At 37.7% G+C, this 23,344-nt stretch overlaps 2 protein-coding genes across 5 annotated transcripts in view; one reads left to right on the top strand and one right to left on the bottom strand.

The window, feature by feature from the left end:
* ARHGAP6 (Rho GTPase activating protein 6) overlaps window positions 1-23,344 on the top strand; it is a 298,619-nt gene that overhangs the window by 198,826 nt on the left and 76,449 nt on the right. The gene's annotated exons all lie outside the window — the stretch shown is intronic.
* AMELX (amelogenin X-linked) lies at window positions 3,226-9,692 on the bottom strand. The gene is made up of 6 exons (XM_089508057.1): window positions 9,651-9,692; window positions 8,193-8,263; window positions 6,855-6,893; window positions 6,146-6,190; window positions 4,367-4,801; window positions 3,226-3,376 (listed from the first exon to the last, which is right to left on the bottom strand). The coding sequence occupies exons 2-6, from the start codon at window positions 8,253-8,255 to the stop codon at window positions 3,371-3,373; spliced, it is 588 nt and encodes a 195-aa protein (XP_089364183.1). The 5' UTR covers window positions 8,256-8,263; window positions 9,651-9,692; the 3' UTR covers window positions 3,226-3,370.

The following is a 23,344-nucleotide window of genomic DNA, read 5'->3' as shown; positions in this document are numbered from 1 at the left end:
ACCTGAGTGGACTTATCCACACATCAGTGTAAGTACTGTAACTCCTATTTAAAAAAGAAACCATCTCCTGGTGAAAGACAAGAGTAATCTGTCCTACAAGCATAGACTCCCCTCTACTCTTTCATCCATCCAGCCTTTAGGATGAGCACAAACAGTTACGTCTACTGGAATTTCCTTTAGATCCTTTGCTATTTGTCCCTAGGTTTTACTCTCATCCACAGGTCAGATCAAAATCCAAAATTTGGGCTCCAGACCTTCCTTCTATTTATACATGAGGTTGACTTATAGTCAAGTATATATAGTAATTTGAAAAATCTGGTCTCAGTTTGTGTGAAGTCGATGGCTTTCATGGCCAGCATCCATAGTTTTTTGTGGGTTTTTTGGGCTACGTGGCCATGTTCTAGAAGAGTTTCTTCCTGACGTTTCGCCAACATCTGTGGCTGGCATCTTCAGAGAAGCCACAGATGCTGGCAAAACGTCAGGAACAGCCTCTTCTAGAACATGGCCACATAGCCCAAAAACCCACAAAAAACACTGGTACCAGTTGTTTTATTTAAGTTAACTGATGTCATTAACAAATGAGTCCTACAGAGAATAAAACCTGAACTCTCCCTAAAAGCAAAATGGTTAAAGTGAGGCTGTCATACTTTGGACATGTGCGAAGACTTGTCTAACTAGAAAAGAAGAAGATCACATTCCAGATGAATAGACTCAATCTAGGAATCCATATCCCTGACTCCACAAGACCTAATAGGCAGGGATGTTGTGGTCAGAGTGACCTGGAGGACTTTGCTTCATAGGGTTGGCATAGGTCGAAGTCAACCTGATGACAGTTAACAATGGCAACAACAATAATAATGAATGTCTTTATAAAACAGAATATATTTTAATAGCAAATGATTGAATCTGTATACTAGATAATTGTACAAAAACAGAAGGAAAAATAGTCTTTAATGCTAACCAGTTTATTTCAGTGTAAGCTTTCATGGGCTATAGCACACTCAGATTTGAAGAAATGGGCTGTTGCCCCTGAAAACCTGTGCTGAAATAAATGGATTAAAAGTGCCATAAAGGCAAGTTTTATTGCTCACAGATTATATAAAATGAAAGATGGAATAAATATATTATTTTCTTCATGTGCAATTTACTTTAGTACTTTTTTTATCATGACCATACAAATAAGATGATTTGCAGCAGTGAAATTGTTGCTGTTTTCTTCTGGAGGAGAAAGTTGGAAATCCGTTTAAAATAATGGAAGTTAGGATAGTCATGACAAAATTAAAAGTCCTGTTGACTTCAGTGGATGTACTCTAAGTATGAATGAGTCTAGATATAACCAAACAGGCTTGTTTTTTCCTTGGTAATCTTTCCCAGTAATGTGTGGTGTTGACTGGGCTATGTTCTGGGAACAGTATCATATTTTAGACTTTGGAATCTTTTTTTCCACTGGCAAAAGGAAGATTCTGGCTCACAATCAACTGCTGCTTCCTGATTAATCTATTTTCTCCCCATCCCCTTCCTGGTCTCAGATATAATGTGATTTGGAGAGAATTCTTATCATATGATAAAAAAAGTCTTCCCTCAATGATTTGTGTTAACTACTTACATCTTTAAAAGTAATACTGTACATGCTCTAAAATAATACTTTATATATACTTTATAAAAGTAATACTGTACATAATACTGTATATGTAAATTTTAATTTAAAAAATTGACCTAAAAACCTGAATCAACTTGTCCATGGGTCAATTTATATAAGTACATGAGTACATGAATATAAGTATATACATATGTAAGTACTGTATGGAACCATCCCCTTCTTTGAGTAGAATGGCAAAAGACATGGTAGCACTTAAAAGAAGCAGAAACTCCCTCTACACTCTCATCCATCCAGCCTTTAGTGTGAACCCAAACAATTTTGTCTGCCATAATTTTGTAAATTCTTTGGCATTGTTTCCCTTTATTTCATCCTTTTCATCCTTTGTTTCATGCTCCTAAATTTTACCCTTGACTTATCCATAGGTAATACCAAAATCCATAATTTTGGCACCAAAACCTGCCCTTGACTTATACATGAGGTCAATTTATAGTCAGGTACATTCGGTACTTATTTAATTATGTCCGGCTGTTTAATTAAATTATAACTCCTTTCTTCATTGATGATTAGAAGGAGTATTGCTTGATTTGTAGTCAATTACTGGAGAGTTTGGATGTGCATTCATTCCAAGCATTGCTCTGTTCTAATATAATCTTAGCTAACCAATCAACCAACCAGGCAACATAACAGTGGATATGAATTTATAATATCTTTAGCTATAAGTCCAATGGTTTATAAATGTGATACTCTGGCTTGTTTTTTCCAGGAATTATACAGTAGGTAAATGCAAGGTATGGACTCATGACTAGTTTCCCCTTTTAGAGGTAAAAATAAAGTGCTGCCAGGGAGTTAGCCTGTAGGCAGTGGCCCAGTTTCACCCTTTGCCAGAAGCAAGTCAGGGGGCTCTCAAGACACGAGTGTTTGGCAGCGGGGCCCCAAAGGTTTCATTCTCTATATAGAGAGCCTTATTCACAGGCTACTGTGTAAACCAGATAATCATTGCTTTTGTTGTTTGTTTACAATGGACACTCCATTGGTAAGTGTTGATGGGCTGACATTTTTAAATGTTTCTTGAACTCTATCTTCTGTTGAATTTGAGCACTGGCAAATCAAATTTTCTCATAGCTGTTGCACTCTGACACAATTCTGACATTTTACTATATGATTTATTTTCATGATTCTGTGTGATTTAACATCTTGATCTGGTGATGTTGCTTACATATTGAATCTAATAGTTTTTATCTTGATTGTTTTTCCCTCCTGGGTTTTCCTTTGCTTGCAGTGTTTAAGCATGCTAAATATTGTTATTGCAATGATTTTATTGAATTATTGAAACAATACATTATTCTACTACCTGATTTTTTTTAGAATTTGACATTTATCTTTGTAAACAATAATATGAACTATTTTAGATAAGCCTTGATTACAGCAAAAGTCTATACTTTAGCAAAAGTCTGTCATTTAAATAAAATGATGCATATTGTAGGTGGTATTTTTTCTGCTTGAGAATGGAGTCTGCCTTGCTCTCAAACCAGTTTTATTGTAGAATTGGATTCATTGAAATGCACTTAAAAAACAACAACACATTAAGTATTGATCAAAACGTATTTTATTATTTGCTACTTCATCTTACTTTGCCTTCTAGCTACAACAGTCACTAAGAATGTGGGTTAATGGAATCATATATCACTGAGCGTAGTAAAGGTGTGGGTTCTTGAAAGCAAGTGACAAGGCCTAAATTATTTTTTGCATTATTCTGTTTTCTTGGGTCCTTTAGTCCTGAAAGAGATGAAAGAAAAGTCAACATTAAAAGCAGATTCTTACAGAATCCTTATCTTACTTGTTGGGTATGCTTGTTTCATTCAGTGAATAAAAATCACCAACTAACCAATACATTTTCAACAGTATATTTTGTTGTTAAAGGTGTGGTTCTGGTTATAGGCAGGCATGAAAGACATGTTCTTAATTTTGTCTGCTGTAGACTATGCTGTTTATGTGTTTATACAGAAGCAAGGTCTTGGAAACTTGATGCAGTCTTGTTAAGATATGGAAAGCAATTTTGTTTTCATTTGAAATAAGGTGTGACATATCCCTTGCTGCTACGATAAACTGATCAAATATGGCCAATAGTTTGGCTTTTCACTGGAGATTGATAATCCCACACTTAATTTGAAATAACAAAACATCCTCAGGAAAGAGTTCATGAAGATAACTGTTAAGTGCCAAATTTCATATGTAACTTTTAAGCTATCTTTGGAGATCTTGCCACAACAAACATACCAGTAGTTTATTGAGCTTACTGAGGCCACATCACTTCTATGTTTTAGCAGTGTTCTGTCACAGTTACTCTTATGGTAATCTATAAGTGGTATAACATGAGTACTTCACACATACAGAATAATACATGACAACGAACTTTTGAAAGTTACTAGGTATGAAGAGTGAGGAAGTGCCAGTTTTTTGTTTTTTAATTAACATTTGGGACCTAATAAATCTTCCAAATGATATCTAAGTAGAATACTGATTTAATTATATTATGGGGGTGGTAATGTTACAGAGAGAGCTATTACAGTATTACGGTTTGAGCGTTGGACTACGACCCTGGAGACCAGAGTTTGATTCCCTGCTCTGCCTTCGAAACCCACTGGGTGATCTTGGGTGAGTCACACATTCTCAGCCCCAGAAAACTCCCTGATAGGGTTACTATAGGATCACCGTAAGTCAGAAACGAAGGCACACAACAATAACAAATGTTGCAAAAATTCTTACCACTTCTTCTTGCTTGGTTTTGTCAGCTGCTGGCCATGATTCAAGAGGAGTATCTGGGACCATTGGTGGCAGTTGTTGCACAGGGAACATTGGTTGATTTGGATTTGCTGGTTGCTGAGGATACATTGGCTGGATTGGATTCCCTGGTTGCTGGGGGTGCATTGGGTGTTCTCCAGCATGTGGTGAAAGTGGCTGTTGAATGTGTGCTCCATTTGATGGTTGAAAATGGGGTATCAGTGTATTTTGACCAGAGAATGGCACATACGGGTTATGCCCAGGTTGCTGCATTTGTGGGTTTAGATGTGGCTGCTGTGGTGGCATTTGATGGAGAGGCGTGTGCCCAGAAGGAAGGCTTGGAAAGTGAGTTTGGTGCATCATTGGTCCTGCAGCATGGTGCATCCAGCCTCCCATTGGTTCATAACTATAACGTGGATACTTGTAAGAAGGAGGAATAAAATTTGGTTACTACACACACACACACACAAAATATTGATTACCAAAAAACAGTGAAAATGATGAAGTTGATGCTAATTTTGGATTTCTACTTGGTGGAGCACACATCCCTATGTATACCTGTCCAAGGACTGTGGTCTGCTGGATGGGATCTGCTTTGTCTCCCACTGAAGCCTACTCTGCTATGGCACCCAGTTGTGGCATATCTTTTTGTTAGAAGCCTAGTTGGTGCTGGGCACTGGCTTTACTCTGGGACCAGATTAAAACATGTTTTTTTGTTAAAGCCTTTGGAGCCTAATTGATTTTTTCCAAAGTGCATGTCCATGGTTTTAACATGTTTTAGCACTTTAGCTTGTTTTAAAATTATTTAACATTTTTTTACATCTGCTTTAATTGAACTTTTTAATTTAAATTCTAAATTGGTTTGAATTTTAAATTGATCTCACTGGTATGCAGATGTAAGATAGCATGGTATAAGGAAGGATAAAGAAATAGATAGACAAATAGGTGATACATACATATGCAAATGTGTGTGCACACATATATACAAACTTTTCCTTATATGTATAGAATTTTGTTTGCCTTGCTTCAGTATATAAAACCTTTGTAACTTGCATATTTCAGTTCCATCTTCCATTCACTTTTATTTGTTAAAGTATTTATTAATCACTTTTATGTCCAAAGGATATCATATCATTGTGCAACTTTTAAAACAATCTCAATCTCAAACAATCAAATTCAGAACAGAACAATTATTTTTAAAATAGACTAGATCATAATGAAACTACTTGAAAACTATCAAAAGCCAGGCTAAGCAAAACAGCCTTTAACTCTTGCTTAAAAGTAGGCAAAATGGACCAGATCTGTCCCTCCTATAGAGACAATTCTATAATCAAGTTGGTAATGCAGTTGGTAATATCATGTTCCTAGAAACTTTAGTTGCTCTGGATGGTGGAACATATAGAAAGCCTCTGAAGAGGAACCTAAGCTATGAGCAGGTTAATGTGACAGGAAGGATCTTTCAGATATCCTTGCCCCAAACCAGACTATTGCTTAAATAAAGCCATCATCCAGCATCTTTTTGTTTTAGAATAATAGTTACTGATTTGTACAGTTCTTGTTCTTCCAACATATCTTTGCAGTTCCTCCTTTGATACAGATTTTAAACTTGAGTATGTATGCAAACTTGTGTATGAATGCATCAGGTTTGCTTACCATAGTAGAACTTGAGATGGCTGTTGTTTATGCTCTGCTGCTACGAAAATTCTAAAACTGATTCAGATACACTGTATATGAAATTAAATGGCAGTATCATAGAGGACATACCTGGTGTCCAATTAGGCTCTGGTACCACTTTAAAGGTGTCATTACCTTGGAGAATATTAAACAACACACAATTATTATGTTCATATCAAGCAGTTCAAATAGATTACCTTGTGACTAATGTGTTGGTTTTAATGGTGGCACACATTGCTGAACATGCACTGATCAATGTAAAGATACTTTTCCACCTTTCCAGTCCCCCTCTTTTCATGTCTTCAATACATTTATATGACATAAATACCCCACACATTAAATTCCCAGTGAAGCTTGTAAAACTGACATTCTGTGGTATATTTCTCCATTGATCCTTAATACTAAATTCCGATCTGGCTTGAATAGATTTTCCAAGCAAGTAATACCTGGTTTTCCAAGAAAGTTGGATTTAAATATTAATATGCTAACCTTACAGTTGAATACAGGCAAATTTTATACTGTCTATTTTGTTTGGTATTATAAAAACTTCAGTGGCACTGAGGGGGAAAAAACCTCTTACTTCATCACATTGTTTCCTTCATGATATACAGTATACTTTCCCAACACATTCTGTATTCAGAGTACCTGAAAATGTAGGCTACCTAATTCACCATGCTATTTAGCAGGGGTGATGTTTTGCATAAAGTGACAGATTCAAGTGAGACAATCTTTAAGTCATGGTATGCTCTATCATTGGTTAATTTAAAACAACAGTGAAACAGCATTGAAAAGTTGATACCTCATAGCTGAAATTGATAAAGCCAGGATGTTGTGGCAGCTGTAGAAAAAACAGTCACAGATTTTCATTTGGAAAATGAACCAACTTATGTCCATCACTCCCCACCCCAAGCTGTGTAACATTAGCTGTGTGACACTGGGATACATCAGTAGATTTGGATAGTTCATAGTCTAAAATAGTAAGGCAGTTTAGGTGTTAGTTTTAGGTGTGGTTGTCTAAACATACATCAAATATATCCTTGAAATTTAGGGCCGGAGCAGACAGAACAGATCTCCTTTTTTGGCTAGAGAAAAGCTGGCTTTGCTGGCCCTGTTGTGAACCCATGGTGGCTTCATGACACTTTAGTTGTGTGCGGAGTGTAAACGCCATGCTGCCGGAGTGTCATGTCTGGGCCAGCTTCATAGGGATGTACAGCATCTAAACACCTTGCGCCAATGATGCCCAGAAGTGGTTTTTTGGGGGCTGTCTGTTCCGGCCCTTAAATTTCCAAAAAAGTAGATATACTTGTATTCCAGAGAGTCAATGTGATGTGTCACTGTTATTGCTAAACTTTATTTATACCCCAGGTTTTCCCCCAAACCATGTAATGTATTGGATATTTATGGGACTGAGATTTGAAGGATCCAGGTTTTAGTTCCCAAGGATCCATGAAATCCATTGGAAGAAAGACAATGTTAGAAAATGAAGAAATTCTGTATTCTATATATTTCTGTATTTTTCAGACAGCTTCCATTCCTCACTTAATCGTATGATTTTTAAAAACTCTTTTCAAGATTCTGCTATTTTTAGTAAATAGATATTGCTAAAATAGATTATTGGCATATAGTAACCAATAAGAAGGTTTTAATTGTACTGTAATATTAAAGTTGAGAATTAAAATAGAAAAATCATAGATTATTATAAGCAAGGTTGAACATTAGTTGACTGTAGGTCATCAAAAAAGGAGGACACAGGGCTGCTTAAATATGCATATGCTAGTTTATATTTACAGGAGCAAGATTAAAAATAATTACTGTCGTTTAAACAGAAATATACTGTACTACATTTTACCATAGTAGAGACAACTGTAATGGCATGACTTTTGTGCCTACGTAGTCCACTATCCACAGGCTTATTGGGGGCATTTTTAAGTTGTACCCACTTTCTCTTCTTATGACCTGATCAGGACTGCCCATGCTTTCTAATGAAGGACTATCTTTTGTCAGACCTCCAGATGGAAGCCTGTAGTCTAAAGTAAATCATGTGGCCATCCTACCTGCAAGCCTTCCTGGTCAATAACAGTTCACTCTCCACTACTTGCTTTATTTTAGTTATTTGAAATTATTAATTAGCACTTACTGGAATAGCAAATGTGGTACTTAAGAGGCACATTACCAAAGTCCAGCCCTCCATCTTCCTCATTGCAGGTTCTGTAACATAAAAGTAGAAGACTTTTTCCCCCTTGATAGGTCAAGTCAAAGCATACAAACATACATAAGCAACACTGGTATGTCTCATCTGTTCTTTGTTAAACTAACTTTTTAAAATGTAAGGAGAGCTGCTCTGTCTCAGTTAAATGTTAATGGGCTTGGATATAATCCAATATGAGTACCTTTTAGTTCAAAGAAAAAGTTTGGCATGCCAGTTCTCACCACTGAAACAAAGGGGCCTTAAAGTGCTTAACTTTGGTAGAGGTATTTACATTGATCTTGAAATCTAGTGAATATCCTCAATTAAATTATCGTCTTGCTCACCTTCAGAGCTGCACACCTTCAGAGTGGTGCAAGGTTATCTGACTGCTGCTTCCCCCTCCCTTGGGTTAACATCATCATTTTAAATTGGATTAATATAACAAGTCTGCATGATTCATGTGTTGGAGCATGTTCTCAATGCTGCAAAGCTACTTTTTCAATTATACAGTGTATTGGAGAGAAATACTGTTTTAGTAGGCTGAAAGTTTTCAATCCAGTGATACTAATATGTTAAATGTTTAAGTGAAAGTTAAAACTTGTCTTTCATTTAACCAATGGACATGACAAAATGCAAACACTTTCTCCTCTGTTCCAGTCTTGGTGGAAAAAGAGCCTAAATATAACTGGTTCCTCTAGTTTGTTTTCAAAACTAGCTGAGAGTTGTCTTTTCAAACAGGAAGTGCTACAACTTGACTGGACTTCATTTAAACTGATAATCATTGCAACTAAAATCAGTGCAACTATGTACAGGATGATAGCTAGTCAGAGGATCTGTAACCCCAAAGGCCTGTTGGTTTGCACCAGCAGAATAGGAGAAAGAGAGGGGCTGTGCCTTTCCTTTTTTCTACCCTTGGAAGGGGATATTCAGACTACCACATAACACTTGGGATGGCCTCACAGAGAGGATAGAATAACACTTTAAATTGTATCTTGTACTTGAGAGAATTTCCTGCTAATTCATAATTCTCAAAAGAGTGTGTAAAAAACAATCGGCAAGACAGCTCTGATTTGAAGATTACTTGATCACGAAAGAGAATGCAAACAAAGGAAAAGGCAGAAATAAAACAATTTTAAATGCTAAGAATGAATGCTGATATTATAAGAGACCTAAAAACTGTTAATGGACTGTTTTGGAAGATCTTGAAAGCTACGTATTATTTGAAAGCTAAGTCTTTATTTTAAACTTTTCTTTATTCTAAATCTCTCTGAAAAGAAAAACTTAACATGCATGTAACCAGTATGAACTCTTATTTGACTCAGGCATTCAGTTCATGTCCTTAGTATAGAAAACATCAGTAGATAATAAAAAAGATGAATTGACCAATGAGAGAAAGTATACACTTACCTTTTAGAAGCTTTCTTGGTTCTTGATATCTGTTTTGATCCAGTAACCTTGATAGTTTAAAGACTTCACTGAGCATTGTCTCATATTTAAACAGTTTCCCCATATACAATAGCCAATCAAATTTAAGATTTTTTTTAACCAACAAAACTATTATGTCATACATTTTCAGACATCAGATCACATCTAGGAATGTCATTAGGGCATGCAGCCTTTCATTATGCTTCCGTGGCTTCAGAAGACATATTATTTTACATTTTCAAATTGCCTGGGAGGCTGAGAGTTAGTGATAGACCCAGATTCAATTGATCCTGCTTGAATTCAGTGACAACTTGACCTTCTTCTTCAAATTGCCATATACCAGTTTTAAATTTGATGTGTGTTTATTAATGTAAGAGAAAGTGCTTTGATAGTAATTGATTAATTAGTATCTCACCTTCCTCCCAGAACTGTGATTTAAGACATGATTTTTAAAAAATACAACTAAGAATATTATAAGTTATATTAAATAAAATTAGACTGATGATCATATCAAACAAATATCTAATTAAATGTAATTTTGAAAGCAAGTTTGAAAGGAAAAGGAGGGAAATACAGGACATGTTTGTGTGCATCTATCAAGAACATACACCCCTTGAAAAGTCCCTTCCTCAGCAGGCAATTAATTGCCAAATTTAACCTGAATAAAAAGATTTTTGCCTGCCAGTAGAAGGACAGCAAGAAGAGAACCAGAACTGCTACTAAGAAGGCTCACCTCTATGTCCTCACCAAGCTTACCTGTTAAGTGGCTAGACTGTGAGAAGAGCCTTTTCTCCTTATTATGGAGAAATATAGTACAGTCAGTCCTCCATATCTATGGTTTTTTTTATCCATGGATTCAAGCATCCACAGCTTGAAAATATTTTTAAAATATATAAATTCCAAAAAGCAAAGCTTGATTTTACCATTTTATATAATTGATACCATTTTACTATGCCAATGTATGTAATGGGACTTGAGCATCCATGAATTTTGGCATCCACAGGGGATGGGGTCCAGGAACCAAACCCTAGGGCCCACTGTACTTCAGATAACCTGGCTTTAAATGTGATAATATTTTTAATTAAGCCTGGAAACAGACTTGTAGCTAGTGAAACCTGCTGTAGAAAGGAACTTTTGTAATCCGTGGAACCATGCCTCTTGAATAGTATGGGGCCTGCTGAACATTCCAAACATTTTCCAAAGTTAGCCACATGTAGAACATGTTACACTAATTCAAACAGGATGTAACCAATGTATGCATCATATGACCAGATCAGACATTTCCAGGAACAGGTACATTTAGTGCACTAGTTTTAACTATGCACTAGCTTTCACTAAAGCCTGGGCATCCAAGGTTGAACCCTCATTTTCTGTCCATTAATGCCTTTTGATTTACCATGATTGCCTTGTTTGGTATAAGTGTCAATTGGTTTACCCTCACCCAGTCCATTATGGATATTAAACCTTGATTTAGAATCAAAACATTGATTGCTATAGAGTATTGTTGAGTAAACCAGCAGAAATCAGGGTTTCCGGGGGGGGGGGGGAGTTTAAAAAAACAACCCAAAAATAGTTTTTTGGATTTAAACTGGGATTTGGTTATACATTTTGGTTCCTTTTATGCAGACGTAATGTTGAACACTACGTGCCAATGCTTCCTCCCCTCCTCCCGGGGAGTGTATCAGTAAAGCAAGAATCACAAGTCATATTATGGGTTAAGCTTATAATTTCAGGCACTTGAAAGAATTTAGTAATTAGATGTTGAGAAAACTTCCTTGGCTAAGCTAGAATGATGTATGTGAATAGTATTTAGGGGGAAGATTGTTAGTTATGATAAAAGCAGTGAAAATTACTTGTCTGTATTAAATTGACTGCACAACCAGCCAAAAAACTGAACCAAAACACCAATACCCTTCTAGTCGAGAACACCAGTGTAGCATAGTGGTTTGAGTGTTAGACTATGATGTTTATCACACTATACTCTTAAAGTGATACTATTCCTCATGCACCTCAAGCAATCCTATATAAAGGGCTTCCCACCAAAACTGATAGTTTCTTTTTGTCAGTCTCCGCAGGAGCATCGTGAGAAACTATACTTCAATGCTTCGCTTTCACTTTTGATTTGGCATTTGACCACTTAGGATACTGGCTTTGGCCTGTTACAGACTGCCAAAATAAAGCTGCTTTGGGTCTCTTTGGAGGTATGCTATTTAAATGATGCATGGGTCCTAAGAGTCCGGAGGTTGTGCCAAAGCCACACTCCATTCCTAAGCACTGGAGTGCAGCTTTGGTGCAGCTTCCGGATTCTTAGGATGCATGCATCATTTAAACAGCATACCTCCAAAGAGAACCGAAGCAGCTTTATTTTGGCAGTCTGTAACAGGCCTTTGTCATGTTAGATTCTTCTCTCTATCTAGCACTTGGCAGTCAGAGCCACCCTCACCCTTGGGGCTCAGACCTCTTCTGAGTTTAAGAAGCATATCTATTGTGGCACTAAACTTCTTTGTTGGGATGGACATTCATGGTGCTTGAGCTACTTGGGTAAGACACATGTGGTCTCTGCTTGCAGCTACTGTTCTGCCTTCACAGCACAGGAACAGAAGAATAGGGAGCTGCAGGCTTTTTGGTCTCTGACTCCAGCATGGCTGTCTTTGTCAACTAGGATGGACACTGTTGCAGAACCAGACCATCCGTTGCCGTTGACAGCTGTCAGTGCTGAGACCAAATGATTTCGGAAGTTCAATTCAGTCCTTTCTGCTTCTATGGCCGCTTGATGCAAAGCTAAATAGTTGTTGGCTCATATCATCACTGTTGCACCCAAAGCTGTTTATGCTAGTTCTGAAATTTGGGTGACTTTTACTCATCCTCCAACATTGGGAAAGTTTTTTTAACTGGAGTTGCAAATAAAAAGCACAAAAAGAAGAAAAATTTGAAAGACAAAAAATGTCATCAATCTCAGTCTCCACTTTGAGGCAAAGTATTTATTCCATTTTGATTTAACTTGGCTGCTCATACCACTGGCTCAGGCTGTTGAGGAGTTGATAGTCGTGGTCTCTTCTAACTGCAGTGTCTCCAAATGAGAGATCTTAGAATTGTTGCAGATGGTTAGAGTAACTGTCTCATCCACTCCATCAAAGTAAGATCAATCTGCTAGACCAATTCCAGCTTCCTGGCCTCTGCCAAACCCTCCATCTCTGACCAGAAAGTATTGGTTTGCTTCTCTGAATGGTTTCGATGATCCCAATCTTAGTTGGCCTTGAGATCGTGCTGCAGTTCATGTTCCAGTTTGACTTGCAGGCACTGTTCCAGAGATTGTTGCTATCATTGATGTTATCATCAACTTCATAAATACCAAAGTTAACATGATGCTGGATGCTCTTGATCATGGTCTTTGGAATCCAGTTATCCCATTTACAGTGATTCCTTTGCTTATGACTATCAGTATTGGTGGGGTTATGCCTACATTTACAAGCATGAGGCTAGGAATGGCTATTACTAGATGCATAGATGCCCTCAACACAGGCATCACAATTATGTTGCATCCACCGTTGACACCATTCCAGTAGTTCAAGGCTTAGGGCATACAGACCAAGACAGGTATTCAGCAAAAAGAGTATCCTCAGGGGCACAGCAACCCCATCCATCACAGGCTAAATTCCTATTCCTTGATCTGCCTTTCCACTGACAGAGCACTTTCATCTGGTCTGGAGTATGTTTCAATTTGTTTGCCTTCATACAGTCCATTACTGTTTAGGACCAAAACAACTTCCTTAGTTTGTTGTGGAAAGGGGTCATGAAGTTGGGTGTCATCTGAATACTGATGGCACCAAACCCCAAATCTGCAATCAACCTTTCTCAGTGGTTTCAGGTATATGTTAAATAGCATGGGAAACAGAATTGAACCCTATTTGGGTTCACCTGTCCTGGAAGGAACAAAGCACATGTAAAACAGTGCCCCAAGTGCCATCCCAGCAAGGTGACCCAGAAGGATACCATGAAAGCTGCCAAGAGATCCAGCAGAACCAACAGAGACATACTCCCTTTGTCTAGCTTCTAGCATTGGTCATCCACTAACGTGACCAAAGTCATCCCTGCCCCATATCCAGACCTGAAACCAGATTTGAAAGGATCTAGATAATCCATTTCATTCAGAAACCCCTGGAGCTGGGAGGCCACCATACACTTCAGAACCTTGCCTAAAAATGGAATGCTAGAGACTGGCTGATAATTTTCTAGACTAGTGATAGGATAGCTTTTTTTGGCATGGCATTAGCCATTCTCTCTACTTGCTTATTCAGTACATCTCTAGCTCTTTTTTTTTTAATAAGTCAGGCAGGTGTATCCAGAATATATGTGGTGGCACTCATCTCTCCAAGAATCCAGTTCACATCCTTGGGTGGGAAAAATTGAAAAGTACCCATTGTCATTGCGCAAGCAGGGGCCAGAATTACATCCAGTGGATCTATATCAATTTTAACATCCAAGTTAGAGTGGATCTGAGGCATTTTATCTGCAAAGTGCCAGTCACGTTGTTCACAGTGGGCTGTCTTGTGATCTGGGTTTTCCTCTCTATGTCCTGTTGTAAAACACCCCTTACCACTTGAAACAGCTCTGCTGGCCGGCTCTGTGCAGACACAGTAGAGTCAGAAAATAAATTTGCCTTTGCTGCCTCGATTGCTTCAGAATAGGCCCTAAAATAGCTTCTCCTGTCACCATGAATGCAAATAAAATGAAGGACATTTCTGGATGGACAAAGCCAGGCTTATTGTGTCCTTCATCCAAATTCTCAAGAAAGCTTGCAGATGACAGCTGAGAAATCTAATTCCTGTACACCTTTTCTTAACCCTGTCTCTTACCAGAAGTCAAAGAGTGGAAGGTGAAACTCCCCCTTCCCGTTTCCCTGTATTCTGCTGTTTTCTTAACTCTTGTGGACTTTGCAGTCTCACTGCATGCATTCAGGTTTAGAGCCAAGTTTCATTCTCTTCAAACCATTCTTAGTTTGCCGATGTATTCCATTTAAGGGAAGATGTAGCCTTTCAGACTGCAGAACCATTGCATGAAGGAACTTAGTGGGACTTTTCACTCTCTCTGTACATTTGGGCAAACTGCAGTGTAAGAAAAGGAAAAAGGTAAAAATTAACAGAGACCACAGTGGGATCATGAAACAGACTTGGAATGCACACATTCCATGCTAATGGGCAGAGTATAAACAGATTTTACATTTCACTTACATTGACAATGAGCATATTCCACTGATCTTATTTTTCACATCTATTGACTTGATGGTGCAGAGTACTTGGGCGGGAAAAAGGAAATCCTCACAGCTTGTTAAACCACGAATCCCCATCAGTTGCAACATTTACTGTATAGCAAGCTCTGTACATTCCCATTTGTTTAATAATTCTAAACAAGAAAACAAATGTAACTGAGATTATGTGAATAGTATATTTTATACACAGAAAATAGTTTGACCACATAAAATAACCATACACTTTAATCTTTATTCTGAAATACAAAGCCCTCTTTTACCTTCTCCTCTTACTACTCTATTTGAGAGAGGCAGTGCAATCGTGGATCTGTTTTGGGTGCACAAATAGAATACATTTATGAGCCAACATAGCATACAGGCACATATGCACATTCTATTGAGCTGAGCTTACTGACTTGAAACATAATCTTTTTCAACTATTTGTGCACAATTGATTCTATAGAATGGAATTTTCCTAAATGGGCAGTTCCACTAGATAAGGATTTAAAATATACAGCCACACATAGCATCCAGTATTAAATCTGAAGAGTAAATATACTTTGAATTTAAAAAATGTTCATTAGATAGCAAAAATATTTAGCCATTAGTGATTTTTGCTTGTATCTAGAACAGTGCATGAGTTTGTATGTAAACCACAACCATCATCCCACATTAGATTTGCTGAAGTGTATGTAATATAAATAACTTAAAAGCTCACTTAATTGTATATTCAGTCATAGTTAAAATGTAGTTTTGTATTCAAATACTTCCAGAAACTGTAAAAAATAAATATTTTTTTTACACATTATCAAGTTTTTTACTGCCTTGAACACTTAAATGACTTTTGCCGTTGTAGAAAAGAGATCAAGTTTAAGTAATGGACCATTTTGTATTTTTTTGGATATTATTTTTTAAACTATATTCAAAATATATCATACAAAATCTTGCAATCATAAAACAATGGTATAAAAAAGTTTCATGTCATTAAAAAACTTTCCTTATTAAAGTTTTACACAGTTCAATTCATTTAAAATAAATCTGACCATAAAAAACAGTGGCTAGATGAAGGAGAAACAGATGTAAAATTTGTATTAATATCATCTATAGGAGGAGACCATTTTTCCTGAACAGGTCTTTGATTTTGTTGTTTTGTGTTATATTTCGTGTTATATGTTAATTTCTCCATAAGCCATTGATCCCTAACTCTTTTCCAAAAGCTATCCAGGGGTACAAGAACTGTTTTCCAATTATTAGCCACTTCTAAACGAGCTGCTATCAGCAAAAAAGATATCAACTTTATATTTTTTAAAGATGTATTACCTTTTGTGTATACTGAGAATAACAAAAGAGCTGGGCAAAAATTATTTTTTGTTTTGTAACTGAAGCAATTTGGTTGATCACATCATGCCAGAAGTGGGTAATTTTGGAACAGTCTAACCACATATGGATATAGGTCCCTAAGGCTGGACAGCCTCTCCAACACAGAGGTGATATAGATTTTATCCTCTGTGATTTCCTAACAGGGGTCAGATACCATTTATGTACTAGCTTTACAAAGGTGCGTTACATACCACTGGATTGCGGTGGTCTTCCGCCGCCGCCACCGCTTGCAGCATCCGGGAGCCGCAGCAGCCAAACCGCGTGGCTCCCAGACGCTCCGAGGAAGGAGCACGAAAATTGCGCTCCTTCCTGGGCCCCGGAAAAGAGGTCACGAGGCGGTAGTCGCGCATTCATGGCGTCACTTCCGGAGCACGACGTGTAGACACACAGCATCCGCTACGTCAAAATGGCAGCGGCCGTATAGAACGGCCGCCACCATTTGTTACAGACTCTGTCCGTAATAGAAGAGACGCCCCGTGTCTACAAAGATTTCTTTGGCTTTATAATCTTTCTTTACATACGTTACCACTCCTTTTTTCTTATACTTTTTGTTGGCTGCTACAAACAAATTGCCCAGTTTTGGGTTTTCTAGATATCTTTTATCTTTTTCCTTAATATGAGTCTCTTGCAAACATATCACATCTTCCTTAAGTTTATATAGAAAATGAAAAATTTTACTTCTTTTAAATTTCGAATTTAATCCATTTACATTCCAAGAAATTAATTTACAAACCATTTTACTAATATAAAGAGAGAGAGTAAAATAGATTTCCTAATGCGTTCTTTCCCGGTACCCCTTATTCCCTCCTTCCCTTATCCCAAATATTTAATTCTAATGTTTTATCTTTTCCCTTTTTTTCTTCCAGTTTTTTTCCTTAATATCTGTTTTTTGCCTTTATTTTTCTCACGTTCTTTCGTATTTTGTACCAAATGGTCCTCGGACTCAGATTCCAAATTTTCAGAATTATCCTCTATTTCTCCTTCTTCTGACTCTTCAGATTCACTTTGTGGGGTATTATTCTTCTTTTTAACTTTTTTACTCTGATTTACTCCCGTTAACTTCCTTTGGGAGGCTGAGGATTTTCCACTAGATTCTTTACTGAGTTCTTCTTCTATTTTACTTTTTTCTTCTGAATTTTCTTTCCTACCTTTATTCAAATTTTTGTCTAGAAATTCTTTTGCTTTCTGCGGTGAGTCAATCACATATTTTTTAGACCCAATGTTGAATATAACACCTTCTATTTTGGACCATTTATATTTTATGTTACTCTGTCTTAAGAAGAATGTTAAGTCTGAATAGGCTTTTCTTTTCTTAAGCAGTTGAATAGGGAGGTCTTTAAACAAATATATTTCTTGATTTTCAATATATAAACTTCTTTTGTGGTTTGTCTCTATTAAGAGGTCACGAACTCTTTCACGGACAAAATGAATTAGAATGTCCCTTGGTAAATTCTTATTAATAGCTACCCAAGAGTTAACTCTGTAAAGTTTATCTATTTCGAGGTCCAATTGTTCTGGAGACCAATTAATATATTGTGCTAATGGTGGAATAATTCTTTCTACTAAATCTTCATTATGAATTTCTTTTAGACCTCTAACTCTAAGAATTTTTCCTTTAAGACGTAATTCAAGTATAGTTCGTTGATTTTCCTCCTGTTGTATCACCCTTCCAAGATCCGCTGTTTTCCTTTCTAAACCTACCATAGTCCCAGAAAAGTTTTGAAGTTTATCTTTTATTTCTTGAATTTCTCCCGTTATACTGATTATATTATCCTTAAAATCCTGTAACTCTCTTTGGATTTCTTTCTTTATTTCCTCTTTCCATTCTTTTAATTCTGATTTCATTTCAGTTCGTATTTCTGATCTTATATCAGCTCTTAGCTTCTGAAATTCTTGTAAAAATAAGGATTGTAAGTTTTGGGTTTCTGTTAAATCATTCATCTGTTGAACTTGGGAGGTCGTTGGGCCTACGCTTAATTCTGAGGTCATTATTCCTCTATTTACTTTCTCTCTTTCTCTCTCTCTCTTTTTGTTTTTAAATTTTTTAATCCCCCCCTTTTCCCTACACCCTTATTCTCCCCCTCTTCCCAAAAAGACACTGTATTATTACCACAATATTTTAACTTTCTTACTTACTCTTTCTTTAGTGTTACCCTTTTCAAAGTACCCCTTGGTCTGATAATTACACTCTTTATAAGCTTCAAAATAAATTAATATCTTAAGTTCTTAACGTTTCCGTATTACAATTAAGGGCAAAGCTATGCCTTCTTTGGCAGATCGTAGTGCGGTTGGTCTGTCCAACTTGAGTGTGCTATAACTTAAAGACTATAAAAGTAATTTAAAAATTACCACTGAGAATAAACAGTCCACAAGAAGATCAAACAATCTAACAATTCTTGCACCTGTAGAAGACGTCTCCGATCTCCCCCTATCTTCGGGAGAGAGGTTGTGCTGCTGATATTCAACAGCAGAACCACACTGCGACAATTGTGCTTGAAAGAAAGCCAAAGCACAATTTAATGCCTTGCCTTTTTAAGCGAGCTATTGGCCCACATTGGAGCAGATGGGATATGATTCTCCTTTTAACCAAAAAAAATAAAAGAAAAAAAAAACCCCCCAAATACATTTAAATCACCAGTTCTCCTCTGATACTGTTCCTCTTCCACACCTTCGCCTCGCTCGAGGAGGATGGGATTGGAGGAGAGCGTCCCTGCTTCCCCTTCTCCTTACTGGTGCCGCCGCTCGCGGAGAGCCGGTGGTAGGGCTGGGGCTTTGGGGCGTTTTATGGCCCCGCTGCACTTCCGCGCCGCCGCCTCACTCGTGGAGGGTGGGGTTGGAGGAGAGCGTCCCTGCTTCCCCTTCTCCTTACTGGTGCCGCCGCTCGCGGAGAGCCGGTGGTAGGGCTGGGGCTTTGGGGCGTTTTATGGCCCCGCTGCACTTCCGCGCCGCCGCCTCACTCGTGGAGGGTGGGGTTGGAGGAGAGCGTCCCTGCTTCCCCTTCTCCTTACTGGTGCCGCCGCTCGCGGAGAGCCGGTGGTAGGGCTGGGGCTTTGGGGCGTTTTATGGCCCCGCTGCACTTCCGCGCCGCCGCCTCACTCGTGGAGGGTGGGGTTGGAGGAGAGCGTCCCTGCTTCCCCTTCTCCTTACTGGTGCCGCCGCTCGCGGAGAGCCGGTCGAGTTTATTATTCTTAAAGAGGTCTTTAATTTCATAAATTCCTTTTTCTTCCCAACCTTTCTATTGTCAAAATGTATCCTCATGAAATAAATTTGGATGATGTAAAATGATGGGGTGTTGTCACCTGGTGTGGTCCAACCCCCCTGCACCTACCCAGTGATACCACTGGTAAAAAGATATGAAATTATAAAGATAAAAATTTACAAGAATAGTTCACTCTCTTGTCAATATCAAAATTTCATTTTCCTCTGTTGGGCCAGAAGAGAGGTCAGCCCTCAGAAAACAATGAAGATCTTTCAGGTTGCAGAAAAGTCAAAATCCAGTTGCAGTCTGCAAACATTTTGTGTTCTCTTTGAGTTACATTAAAGTAGGGCTGGGAATCAAATGCCCTTCCAAATCCCAGCAGTCCTATCTAATGTAGCTAAAGGAAGCTGGTTTCAGTGATGTGCAGAGGGTAGCATAGTTGCCATCCCTGCTTGAAAAATGTTGAAAAGTTTTTTTGTTTTGTTTTTAACTTCTATTGCTGTTTCCTTTTGTTTCTAACTGACTTTGATGCTACTTAAAATGTTGAATTTATCCATTGATTTCTGATCTTTGTGGAGCTGGGGGACAGAGGGGAAGGGATCTAAATCTATTTAAAGGTTTCGTGGTGGGAATCATGCTTCATTTCCAAATGTTCGTGGACTGTAACTTCCAAAAGTCACAGTCAGACTAACCAACACTGAAAAATGTTGGAACCAGCAGTGCAATAATGTCTGGAGGACTGGATGATCCCCTCACCTAAGGAACCTAGAAGTCATCAGCCTATATGTTTCTTAAGATGTTTGTGAGTTAAATAGCATACCTGATGTCAATGCTGAAAGGAAAAAAAAACATTAACCTAATGTTCTGAAGACAAGACAAGTGCTAAGGATACATGGGTTCAACAGTAATTAAGGAATCTCTCTGTCTCTCTCTCTCTCTCTGTCTCTCTCTCTCTCTCTCTCTCTCTCTGTGTGTGTGTGTGTGTGTGTGTGTGTGTGTGTATTACTCTGCTATGCATTACACATTTTGGCAAGGGCAAAATATTAATAATCTGTAAATACCAGTAGATAAATGCTCAAGACAAACACAATTTATTTTTATACTCTGAAAATCTGAGCTAGTGCCAGTAGGCAAGCTTTAAAAGGGTTTTCTATTTGCTTGCTATTTAATCTTATAAATGAACTTTGAGTAGTATACAGATTCCCATGCACAGTGGAGGAGGGATGAATATTAGGATTTTGTAACTAACTACTGATTAAACAGTAAATGTGCCTAAAATTAAGATCCTCACTGGAGGCCTTGTTGCATGTTTCTCAAAGGCTAGGTTTTAATTTGATGTCTTGTTATTTCATTAATGTTTTAAAAAATTCTGCTGTCTATTGGATATTGCCTTGGGGTGGGGCAGTTGGACCAAAAAGTGATAAATAAATTTCTTAAACAAATAAATAGGTTGGTAAGTACACATTACAGCACTTTCTCTTTAGTGGCACTTCAGCATATTCCCTAGTGGGCTTCCATCAGGTAGCTAAGGTTATATTATTCTGCAGGGTCTTTGGTCCATACAGCAAGAGGTGGCACTGCTGGCTGCTTAAACTATTTGCACTTTTAAAACTGTTCTTAAGAAATTGTGTTGAAATAATATTTAAGAAGTGCTGTTTGGAATTCATATTTTAAATAATATTTTTATCTTTTGTACATCACCTCAGATTGTTGATTGAGAGACAATAACTAATTATTTTGCATAGATATTTTCCTATAGATTCTCCTCCCACCCATCTCAAGACAGAGTTAGGGAAATGATAAAGGAACTGGTATGCCTGTATGGGAGAAGAATAGAGGAGAAAATGCTTTCTGACACTGATTCTGAACTTAGTGCTAAAATAGGGATTGACATGCTTAACTTAAAGAAGATTAGAGAAAACAGTCCTAGTAGTATATGATAGTTTTCCTCTTGTTAGAATACTTAAGTCACTATACTGATATTTTTTATTTAACATAATATTTAGAAAAGTGTTGAGTATTGCAACACATGTGGGAAGAGTTGTGAAGGGCTTGGACACACCCACATCTAATGCAATGAACCATATTATAGACAAAATGCCCACAAATGAACCTAAATGTGCCACCATTCCGTTGCAAGCTTTTAAGAAAGTCGGGACACTATTTTGACAGGGAACTGATGAGAAGCATAAAGCAGCAACATTAAATGAATCAGTAAAATGGGCACAAATCTCCAAGGTGGATGAACTTGATACCTGTGGATGTTCACCAACCAGAGGATATTGCATTTGCCTTAAAATGAGCTTCATTTTGAGGCACTGGACTTCAAACATCCTGGACTGTTGTCACATTAAAACTTTGAATAGTTTGGAGTAGTTAAATAATTAAAACTTTGTAATATATTAGAAAGGAATGCCTGGTTTTGACACTAATCTCTCTCAATACAGAATATTTCTTATGGATGGTCCACTTTAGGGAAGAACAGAAGTGTAAGCACAAGTGAACTTGTTTGTTGTTCTCTTCCTAACTGTTATTTGTATTTAAATTTCCTTTGAGAAAAGATAATCACATTGGTTTTCCTATAGCTGTAAGAGGAATACCTTGTATTTCCTCTCTATCTTTCATTTCTTTCTTTCTCTTTCTTTACCTATCTAAGCCATAATTATCAGTGAATTCTTTAAGTTGTTTCCATTATGGAATTCCATGTATTGTTTCCATTGTGGAAAATAGGTGCCAGTGTTTCTGTTTGATTTTCCCTCTTTTCATCTCTGAGAAATGGAAGTAGGAAGAAGAGCAGTTCCTGGCATGGCCTGCTCTGGCACTGCAGGAAATGTTGATCAAAAGGTGTAATTTTTCAAAATGGAAATTATTCTGGGGATAGAGGAAACTCTGATCCAACTCTGATCTTTTCTGTTGTGGCAATCCAGATGCCTCTGCAAAGCTTACCTCTGTCCTCCCCCGCCCAATACTTTAGGATTGGTGTTTGTCTTTCATATCTTGTATACAGAGCTATATCTTTGATCACAGCCTTTGAGTTGTCATGGCTTTTAGAAGATACAGTCATGGTGGAACTGGAATGGAGCAGGCAATAAACAGCTTTACTTGGATAAAGCCTTGATAAAGTGTGGTGGAAGATTAGGAGGGGACTGTTGTGGCTCCAGCATTGTTTGGAGACATCAGTTCCCCATGGGCCACCTCACATGTAAACACAAAAACAAATCCCCCTTTCCCCTTCTTTGCAATATTTGAAGAACAATCACATGCCTGAAAGCAGGTATTGCTGGAAATTGTGAAGCAGCAATATTCAGTCATGTTCCATGAGCTGTTGGCTGAGGGACTGTGGCAAGTTTTCAGGAAAACAAGAAATGTAGACAATGGACACAAACATGGTGTCTGTCTCTGGGACTTTGGGGGGAAATACCCTGCTAGTCTCCCACATCAGATAGCTTAAGAAGTGCTGTTTGGAATTAAACTATACTGTTCAGAAAAAGATGGCATTGAATCATAAAGTGTGGTGAATAATCAGGGGAATAATATAATGTGAATAGTACAATGTTTTTCTAAATACTTTCCTTTTTAGCCTTTTTTCTTAATTGGGTGCTTTCCTCAGTCAGTGCTCAAGGTTGCAAGATTATTATTTTTTTCATTTTGCATCATTTACCCAGTAAATTATTGGTGCTGCTGATCAAACCATTCTTTCTGAGGGTTTGTCTGCAAGAGCCAAAAAGCCCACGTACCCCAGACTCACGTTATCTTATTTGAACAATGCAAGCCAAAATCCCTGGGGCAGGATCAGGTGGTATCCTGGCAGACCGGGCATGGATTAGCCCAATCCTGGGGTAAACAGCC

The sequence above is a fragment of the Sceloporus occidentalis genome, unplaced genomic scaffold (assembly GCF_023333645.1).
Source record: "Sceloporus occidentalis isolate IW3139 unplaced genomic scaffold, rSceOcc1.0.p SCAF_2, whole genome shotgun sequence".
NCBI lineage: Eukaryota > Metazoa > Chordata > Lepidosauria > Squamata > Phrynosomatidae > Sceloporus > Sceloporus occidentalis.
Note: the sequence above shows the minus strand (reverse complement) of the source record. Positions and strands in the feature narration are given on the sequence as shown.

What these genes read in the sequence shown, in the direction of transcription:
- AMELX (XM_089508057.1), bottom strand. Translation starts at nt 8,255, where the DNA reads ATGAGGAAGATGGAGGGCTGGACTTTGGTAATGTGCCTCTTAAGTACC. An exon ending in TTATCAATTTCAGCTATGAG is followed by an intron (nt 6,191 to 6,854) that starts GTATCAACTTTT and finishes ATATTCTCCAAG; the next exon opens with GTAATGACACCTTTAAAGTG. An exon ending in AGAGCCTAATTGGACACCAG is followed by an intron (nt 4,802 to 6,145) that starts GTATGTCCTCTA and finishes CCTTCTTACAAG; the next exon opens with TATCCACGTTATAGTTATGA.